At 41.8% G+C, this 9,782-nt stretch overlaps 1 protein-coding gene across 2 annotated transcripts; it reads right to left on the reverse strand.

Annotated features, from left to right (window-relative positions):
• Window positions 1-1,083: 1,083 nt before the first annotated feature.
• On the reverse strand, window positions 1,084-7,734 carry LOC138209443 (dnaJ homolog subfamily A member 3, mitochondrial-like). 2 transcript variants are annotated; one of them, XM_069168032.1, is made up of 12 exons: window positions 7,510-7,734; window positions 6,284-6,420; window positions 5,766-5,849; window positions 5,426-5,635; window positions 5,083-5,235; window positions 4,799-4,946; window positions 4,498-4,562; window positions 4,258-4,386; window positions 3,078-3,193; window positions 2,167-2,261; window positions 1,892-2,045; window positions 1,084-1,778 (listed from the first exon to the last, which is right to left on the reverse strand). In XM_069168032.1, exons 1-11 carry the CDS (start codon window positions 7,706-7,708, stop codon window positions 1,906-1,908), a joined length of 1,476 nt encoding a protein of 491 aa, XP_069024133.1. In that variant the 5' UTR covers window positions 7,709-7,734; the 3' UTR covers window positions 1,084-1,778; window positions 1,892-1,905. The 2 variants fall into 2 exon arrangements, with proteins under 2 accessions (XP_069024133.1, XP_069024134.1); XM_069168033.1 differs by lacking the exon at window positions 1,084-1,778 and having other exon boundaries at window positions 1,891-2,045.
• Window positions 7,735-9,782: the final 2,048 nt, after the last annotated feature.

Below are 9,782 nucleotides of genomic sequence, written 5' to 3' on the forward strand. Positions count from 1 at the left end.
GAAAAAAGTAAGTGATTGCCTACAAACATCTTATTTCTCCAGTATCTTGTAAAATATTTGATATACAGTTTATACATACAAATTTAAATATTGACATTATCTCATCTTTGACTCGATTGCTTTTGTATCAAAATGTCACAACTCATTTAAATGATTGAATATACGGCAGAAATTTTGTGACAAACTCTAAAGGCATTTATTTAAAAAATATATATATATACAATTGTACCCTCTAGAAATCAGATTATGGGGAATTATGGGAATTGACAACTTGCTTTAGAGTCCCTCCACCCAACAGAAGAAAGCCTTAATAATGCTGCTGAAATAATCTGTCCAGATAAATGCTCATTAGAGGAAAGTTGTTTGTGCAACATTACATTGACAATTGCGGTGATCTACAGCGAGCTTTGTTAGCATTTATAATGTGTTATGGTGTGGAAGATATATTACGGACAGATGTTGAAGACAGCCGCAGCCTGTTCTGTAACGCTCTCTGTCTTCATATTATATATTTACTTTCTCCTGAGAGGAACCGCAAGTCCTGTCTGTGAAGCAGAGTTGGAAAACCCCGATCTGAAGTCAGTGTTCCCGACGACCTGCATAAAAGCTTGTTCAGACGCAGGAGGATGAAGTGAGAAGCTCCACACATCAAGCACTCGGAGGTCCAGCTTGCCCAGTGTTGGTGTGATTAAACAGGCAAATACTTTACTGATTCAACATCGCCATCTATTGCTGTTTTTTTAGTATTACAACTGTAATGTTAAAACCTGGCTTCAAAAAAATGATTCTTTAGTGTATTCTTATCTTTTTAAGAGGCAATCACAATAAAGAGAATTTAACAAATAAAAAAAAAATGCTTTTGTTCTAAAGGACTTGTAATGTCCTAATTATTCCCAAGTAAGAAATATATAATTTGATGCCAATTATAACCAATATAGCGACGATGTTCAGAAATAAGACATATAAATAACCCATTAATAATCCAAATTATCAGAAAACATCAGCAAATTATTAAAAAAAGTTAGCCAATTTTACAGTTTATAAATAGTACATTTTCAGAAAGACAGAAAACAATTTTTTTTAACCCAAATAAATATTGTTTTATTTTATGAACAATTTTACTCTTTACATTGGGTGAATTGAATGTTGTCAAACATCTCCCAGTTTTACATGCTGGCCCACAGTGGACTGACTTACTTTAAATGTCAAATAATTGAAAATGTTTCAATACTTATCAATGTGATTATTACCAAATAACAAAGTTCTTTTCAGAAACTTCCGCAATGATTTACATTTATGAGCCAGTTTTTTTTTTTTTTTTTAAGGAAATAATAAAAAAAATGCAGGACCCACAAAAAAAGTGTCGCGAATAAAACAATAAAACGGTCACACTATTATTAGAACCCTACAGTCCATTCAAATTGTTCTCATCCATTCTGCTTTACTCTCTCAGCCCGGTTAAATGTCTATCTGCCATTTTAAAGGCTCATATAAAGAGATAAAGAGTTCATGTCTGTGGATTACGGCTTCAGTTTAAAAAACACAGTAAGCAGGGAGGAGAGCTGGAAGCCGACACTACGCAGCAGTTGCCATCTCGTTTCCTTTCAAGCAGATCTCGAGTCTCACGGCCGTGCACCGCCCGTGGTGATGGGTCGGTGTGTGAAGGTTGACCCGTCGTCTGCACGGCCTGTTTGCCAACCGCAGCGTCACCAATGTGCGACAGCACGGCGGTCCAGTCAGTGGATTTCATCTCTTCTTTTCCAGTCCTGGTTTTTTGCCTGCAAATGTAGGTTAGAAGCCACCCGGCAGATTATACATTTATGTTCATCAAAATAAACTTAAGTTCCAATAAATATCTGTCTATGAGGAGTGAGATGTGTAAAAGTCTGACCTGCAGTTTGAGTGTCAGCTAAACATGTTCTTTAGTTTGGAAAAGAAGCCTCCCTCCTCCTCCTCCTTCTTCTGCTGCTGCTGCTGCTGCTTGTCCTGTCCCTCCTCTGAGCTGCTCGCCTTCGTACCAGAGCCTGAAGCGCTGCTGCCCCCTCCTGGGCAAAAACATGCACCTCGTCAAGTGAGTGCGGAGAGACTGACCATCTGTGACTACAACTTGTGTGTCTGCTGTACATTAGTGTGGAGTGATGTTTTGAGTTGAACGTTCGTCCTGACCTGAAGAAGGACTGACACCGTTGACGGTCCCCGGGACATCCGTCTCGTCCTCTGCATAACTCAGCAGCAGAGAGCGCTGCCGTCGAGTCAACTTCCTGCAAGAAAAACAGACCACAGTCAGCGACACATAAACCGAGTCATGTCATTATTACTAATTCATAAAACTGAATAAATGAGATCAGTATTTTTTCCTGTCTGTGCCCTGCACTGCCAATAAAGTAAAATGCTGGTCTTTTTGAGGCTGTATCATGATTGGAAATTAAAACAATCTTTTCAAGGTAATTTCATACACATTGTTTGTAATTTATTTCCAAAAATGTACATGAAAAATTCATGTTCTACAATAAAAATGATACTGAGACTTGTGGGTCTGAACTGTGCTTCAGTGAACAACAAATTCTAGCAATTATAAAAATGATTGCAAAATTTAAAAAGAAAAAGAACTGAGTTTGAGCAACATGTCACTGCCATTACAAACGAACAAGAGCTGCCAAAACAATCACAGTTATAAGAATGGAGGCTTCAGTAGTGCAGCACAGTTTCATTTTAAAACGCCACAAGTGTTGTGACAAACTGCTTAAATATTAGCCTGCCTCCGGCACATGTAGGCAGGAGAGATTTAAAATGGACAACAGACAACAAGGTCAGCAACTATTCGTACTTTGTTATCGAAGCTTATTTAACCACAATGTGTCAGAGGAGTGATGAATCAGAAAAGGATGCGTCACGACGGTTGAGAACCGATCAGGGAGCTAACATGAGTCAGAAGGTTTCTATTTCTGCCCGACTCAAACAGGGTCAGCAGCGCTTTCATAGGTTTCCGCCGCAGTAGCGTGGAGGCCTTAACATAGCGGAGGTTGTTATTTTCCACGTGGATGCGGCCTCAGAAGACGTGCGTGTGCGAGTCTTACTTGGGCACTCTTATCTTGATGTGGACGTAATGATCGCCGTAGCTGTAGCTGTTCATCCTGCGGATGCCTTTCCCCTGCAGCCGGATCACCTGATCGGTCGGGCAGCTCGGTGGAATCTGACAACACACAGGAGACATTTTGAGACAGAGATTACCGGAAATGCATTTGTGCACTTAGAAGTATCTGATAGATACACCCCGAATACTACATGATATCAGGAACTCGTCTTTACACAGCGGCAAAATGGACGGGCTGAGGAACAGCAGATCCATGTTCGGTCCAAGGTAAGATCGTTTTGTTGTTTTTTTCCTGCGTGGCGTCTGGTTCCGAATGCGGAAAACGCGAACAGGCCGAGGTTTAGAGTGGGTGGATATTTATAGGAGTGTGGCCGGAAGTGGGGGGAGTGGTTGAGGAGTGGTCCCGCTCCTGAAATTCAGATCAAACTTTATCTCCAATATAGGTGTGTTATGGGCGTAATATAAAATAAACCGATCAGAGAGTCATCTTCCATTCCCTTTAGGAGCCAGGTCCATGTGCACCTTGTTCTAATGACACATCTTCCAAGTATTAAAAGAAAAGAAATCCTCTGCAGAGGAAACAGTTCAACTTGTGCGTTGACTGAGCAGATTGATGTTCATATCAATAACCTTCCACTGCAATCTTATTATATCTAATCTGTTGCCTGTTTGTGCTCAGCTGTATGTCCCTGTGTGCGTAACAAGCACGCGGGTGCATTTACAATCTACATAACGTTCCATAAAAACAGCAGTAAAGTACTGCAGCATTCACTTCAGACACAGTTTTTGTTGGTCAGTCACTTTCAGTTGCCTCAAGATGCATCAACAATGTGCCTGAACACACCCCATGTTAAGACCAACACACCCATGGGTGCTCAAGACAGGACATTTGCAATGTAAACAACATGGATGCTGGATGGGAAACTCACACCTGAAGCTGTCTGAATCGAACAGAGACACTTGCATTGCACGTATTGCTGCTGTGCGCTGGGTGGAGGATCGCACCCTACGCATTTTAGATGGAACCCAATCAATATTACAATTAAAACAAAAATCAAAAGAAATTGATATATATATATGTGTGTTTTGGTATTCTAATGGAGAGCATGTGGGATCATTTCTAAGATGACTGCCAAGGAGGTCCAGCCGTGCCACTGACTCACCACTATATTGATGGTTTCATGGAGGCCCTGTGCTGTGGCAGAGCCTCCCAGGATGGCCTGAGCGATGGAGATGAGCACGTCAGAGTGGATGTCTGCTCCACTACGTCTGAACACCGGGCTCCTCTGGACCTGCACATGTCAAACACAACACATCAAACCAGTCAACATCCAACTTCAACATCATACCAGTACATGGCTAGAATTAAATAACTCTTTAATTGCTTTGAAAACAAAACTTACCCTGAATGTAATGAGGATTTCTCTTGTCCCGACTGCCATGCGCACTGTCTGACCATCTTCCACACCTGGGAGGGAAAAAAAAAGCACAGAACATAAGTAATTGTCATGCACATGTTCAAAATCAGAGCCAACAGCAGTCAAAGCACATTTACACACATCGACAATCTGGCACAAAATAAAATATGCTGGCAATTCCTCAGGATCATTCATTCAGCAGCAGCAGCTACACACACTGGAGTTCATTCCTGCATTAACACAGACTGTGAATTTGTCTCTTCCACTTGTGAGGACGAAGACCCACCAGCAGGTACAGGCACAGAGACCGTCTGCCTCTTCTTGGTCTGGCCGGAGCCTCGGCACAGAGCGCAGTGTGTGTTTATGATTGATCCTTTGCCACCACAACGCCTACACGTGGTCCGCATCATGAAAGGACCCGTGTTGACCGACTCCTGCAGGGGGCGACACAGACAACGATGCACAGACTCAGTCCTGAGAGAACTTCTGAAGGTATAAAAGGAGCCTGAAGATGCTCCACAAGTTAAATTATGATGCTAATTATGCTGCTGCCAGGTGTCTGAAACTCACCACGCCCGTGCCGTTGCAGTACCGACACTGAGACACCCTGGTGCCCGGCTCGTTGCCCTTTCCATCACACCTTGGGCAGTTGTCGTCAATGTTCACACTCAGCTCCTTATTCACTCCCTTTGCTGCCTCGGAAAACTTAAGTTCCATCACAAACTGTGGAAAGACGGGAAACTTATTCAGTACAGACCACTGAAATTAGTATTCATATCTCAGTGATCTGCTGTATTTTCAACTAGTTCTTTAAAAACAATAACAATAAAAACTTCTAAATAAGTTTCAAATAATGGTGTATGGTTACAATTCAAAACACGTTGATGCTACAGTGTTGGGATTGGCTGCACACCTCTGGCTTCTGGTTAAACATGCTGTGGATGTCTCCGAAGCCCATGCCTCCTGAAAACTCTCCAAAGATCTTCCTGAAGAGCTCCTCAGGGTCGATGTTGCTCCCCCCGGCCCGGTAGTACTCCTGCTGGCCAGCTCCTGCTCGGTTCGGGTCTAAGCCTGCTGCTCCATACGCGTCATATTGGTTCCTCTTCACCTCGTCACTCAGCACCTCCACACAAAAACAAAAACAAAACAAAAAAAAGCAGCAGAGAAAATAGTTCATTACACATACAGGTCCGAACAACATCATCTGAGGCATCATTCTCCTGCAGCGCGACATAACTGCATTCACTTGGTACCTCGTAGGCTTCAGCCAGCTTGGCAAACTTCTCTTTGGCCTCTGGGTCGTCTGGGTTGGTGTCGGGATGGTACTTCTTTGCCAACTGGAGACAGACAAAAAGATGAGAATGCAAAAAGAGAAAACATTAGATTCAAATGCAACTCCAAAAGTGTCATAAATAAAATCAAGTGTTCCTATATTCACGGTATTTGACCTCAAACCTGTAGATATTTTAACCTCTCGTGTTTTAATACCAAACATTTGACACACTTATTGTCACTTTTCATACTGCGAAAAAGGCCTAAAATAATATCAAGATATTTCAGGAAAGTTCTGCAATATTCTTGACGATACAACTTCAAGAACATACAACTGCAACCAAATTACAGTTTTATACGTCAGCATAAAGGTAACAAGTTGTGTTCAAATATCCAGTAAAAACTAACACAATCATTATATCATACCATTTTAGAAAAGATAGAGATGTTATCATGAGCGATACAATTGTGTGTCAATAGAACAAAGTGTGTCAGAGACCTGGTAGTAAGACTTCTTGATGTCCTTCTGCGAGGCAGTGCGAGAGACGCCCAAGACTTCATAGAAGTCCTGCTTGTTTGTCAGTCTGCTGCTGGAGTGGAAAGAGTGGCAGGCGATGCCATGAGGACATCTCACCCCTGGAGAGAAAGAGGATATAAAAAAAAGAAGACAATTAATCAAGAGGGGGACATCCGTGTATCAGGACATACAGTAAATTATGAAGTGTGTCAACAAGTTACAGAAACCTCAAGATCATAAGTGTACTTCTCTTTGACAACCCTGCAGATATTAACTGCTATTAGTACCGAAAAAGAAGAGTTTTGCACAGAGGAGATGTATCACACTGAATATCCAGCATGGCTTCACCGAGGTGCATTTACAGCAAACTAAAAGAACTCAACTCATTTACCAAACCGCAAATGCTACTCTATCTTTCATAGTGGATCAACAGACAATCAATCTGGCAAGTGTGATGATTGTTTCTGGAGCTGCGGATCTCTGGGGACTTTCACCAAAACAGTCTGTAATGTTTCCTCGAGTGCTGACGATGGAGGTCAGAGGAGAACTTTTTACAAGTTTGCCGAACACAAAAGCAACTGAGACTGCAGAAGTTGATCCTTCGGGCAGACGACAGCAGGAAACCACCCGGGGTCCCACTCCTGTCGGCCGAGGGCGGACATCGGAGACGAAGGTGAGCTCAGCAAACCTGGACAATTGAAGACTGGAGAAACGTGGCCTGGTCTGATGGAGCTCAACTTCTGCTGAAGCTGCAGATGTGGGATCTGGATTTGATGTGAGCTGCCTCGGGGCTGCTGGCGGTGTCACGATGAGAAGAACGTTTTCACGACTCACTTTGGTCCCTTCGATACCAACCAATCGTGGATTTGAAGGCTGCAGCCTGCCTTGAGTACTCTCGCATCCCTTTATTGCACACAGAAGACCATCGTGTACCGTCTTCGTCCAGCAATCACCTCCAACTGGTTTCACGGTCATGACATTGAGCTCGGCGGATGCCCCAGATCTGAATCAGCATGAGCATCTTTGAGACGTGGTTCGTGTTGAGATTTGAAGCGCCGACGTGCGGACCTGGACATGGAGCAGGATCTCTAAGAGTCAGGATAAGTTCAACTCTGACAGTGGACAGACGGACATTTAAACAACGCTGTCGACGCTTCACAAACCAGCTGATGTAAGAGTCTGCAAAATGTGGAGCTGACTGATCTCACCGGTCAGTCCTCTCAATGTCACCCCGCGTGTCCAGGAGCTCCGGCTAACCGCGATCCCTCCCCGGTGTGTCGGTGGGCTCGTCGGTTGACAACCTCCTCCATGTCTGGCGGGGACAAGAAGAAAACAGCTGCTACGACGTGCAGAAGAAACTGATGCTGTTAGCCAGCGTGTAGTCAGCCGGGCTGCCGGGGACGCCATTTCTGCGTCACTACCGGTGTCAGCGGGTCGTGTGGCGGTCTGCGCATGTGCGGGTGGAAACGGAAATTGACACAAAAAAAATTCAAAATAAGAAGATTACATTTTTTGTAAAAGTGCATCAGTGGTCAAAATGTACTTTTTCATATTTACTGTTGTACATGTACGATTTCAATTTGCAATGTACGTATATGTATATGTGTGTATCTACATTAGTTTACTTGTACGAAAACATTTCCGTTTTCAATTACTTTGGTGGAGAAGTAAAGTTGTGGAGTTATGTTGGAAGATACATGATGTCACCAAAATCTGGTGACTAACAAGTAAGTAAATTGTCCTGCCCTAACAATAAACATACAAATTATATGTAACAAAATATGTTCTATAACAATCAAATGCTACTGTCTGTTGTAATGCATCATTAGTAACAAATCAAAAATAGCCTATATAATACTGTCTTGTTGGGTCCACTAATAAACAAGTACATTTTTCTAACAATATGTAAGTCTAGAGGAAGTATACCACAGATATTACTCTGGTGCGAGATTAACCAAATAAGAATTAACATATTGTGCTCTTGAGAGAAAAGTAAAAATCTCTTTGGCACCTCAATACGGACAACAAAGGTCATCAACAGCACTGTGTTGGGTATATCCTTTTAATTTAATACAAACTATGTGTGTTTGTGTCTCACTATGAAGTAGACGCAGACATAAATTGCAGACATACCTGTGAGGTATATGTGCTTTGAGATGAACTTTAAGACATTTTTTTTTTTATCTTAATATCATTGGTTAAGTACAGTATGAGTTAAATACAGTTGTATTGCTGTCGTAAAGAAAGTTATTTTTGTGTGCATTCAGAGACAGTAGATGGCATCCCTGAGCTTGACAGACACAGTTCTCCAACCATTTAGTGCAGTTTATTTCATCGTTCAGAAAGTGATTCCATAGTGCTAATGGATGATGATAGAATAATGCAACAAAAACAACATATTCCAGTCGTTTCCCTGACACATCAGCAGTCAGACTCCATAAAAGTCTCAAAGCTGTGATGGAACATTGAATATTGTGTCCTGGGGTAAGGGTGCAGAGGTCACTGAAAGGGTGGTGGGGTGCGAACAATGTTCCTCTTCATTGATGTCAAGACTGGGTCATGCATGTTTTTACCCCTCATTCAATTAAATTAATAAAATGGCTGAGAACGTTACCTCTTACACATTCGGTCTAAACACTCTCTGCAGGTCTGTATTGCAAATTCAGGTTTGGGAATGATCAGCTACAGTGATGTGAAATTATATTTCTACGTACTACTGTTGTTTTGTAATTTATACAAAATATATTAAGCTTTTTTGGAAAGTATCTTCCACCTTCTCCAACCCTCCTACAGTATATAGAGAGTGCAGCATGTGTATCTTTTAAAACTCTCTAAATATTTTTTTTTCACCAAGACAAAATTATTGTAATAAGAAAAACCGTTTTCATAAAATAAACTCCAATAAAAATGTGTCTTTGGTGTCCCACATTTAAATGCATATTGAAAAGATGGACGAGTAAGGTCATTTATGTGTGAACATTTAATGCTGTTATAAAAGTGTCTTCCTGAATTGAAGCCATCAATCACGGTTCTGTGATGTTTATTTGAGAAGCTAAGCATCAAGTAAAGCAACGTAAGATAAAGCAGGAAACAGTTCTGCAGGATGTTAAGGCTCAACAGATCTCCTTCAGAGCAGCAGTGAAACAAATCACCATCAAACAGAGACTCCTGGGGACAAAGACAATACAATAAATGTCTTTACAAAGTGTATTACAAACTAAAACATACTTCATAGTAGATTCCAGCAATGGAGAAGGCCACAAATCTTGGACCCTCTCACAGTGTCAAGGTTATTGGGTTTAATGTATTTGAGTTATAGTCATACTCATCACTATGTCTCCCTTATTTACTTAACGCCAAGTAAAGAGAGACTGTCTGTTGATGTGGCAGGAAGATGATATGACAGACAAAAGCGGAGGCGAAGGATCAAGAGTTTCAGATCTGGAGTGATGTCGGGGATTTCACCAGGCGAACATGTTGA

This window comes from Embiotoca jacksoni, unplaced genomic scaffold (assembly GCF_022577435.1).
Source record: "Embiotoca jacksoni isolate LCO1_2020_lvr unplaced genomic scaffold, fEmbJac1.0.p SCAF_4, whole genome shotgun sequence".
Lineage (NCBI taxonomy): Eukaryota > Metazoa > Chordata > Actinopteri > Embiotocidae > Embiotoca > Embiotoca jacksoni.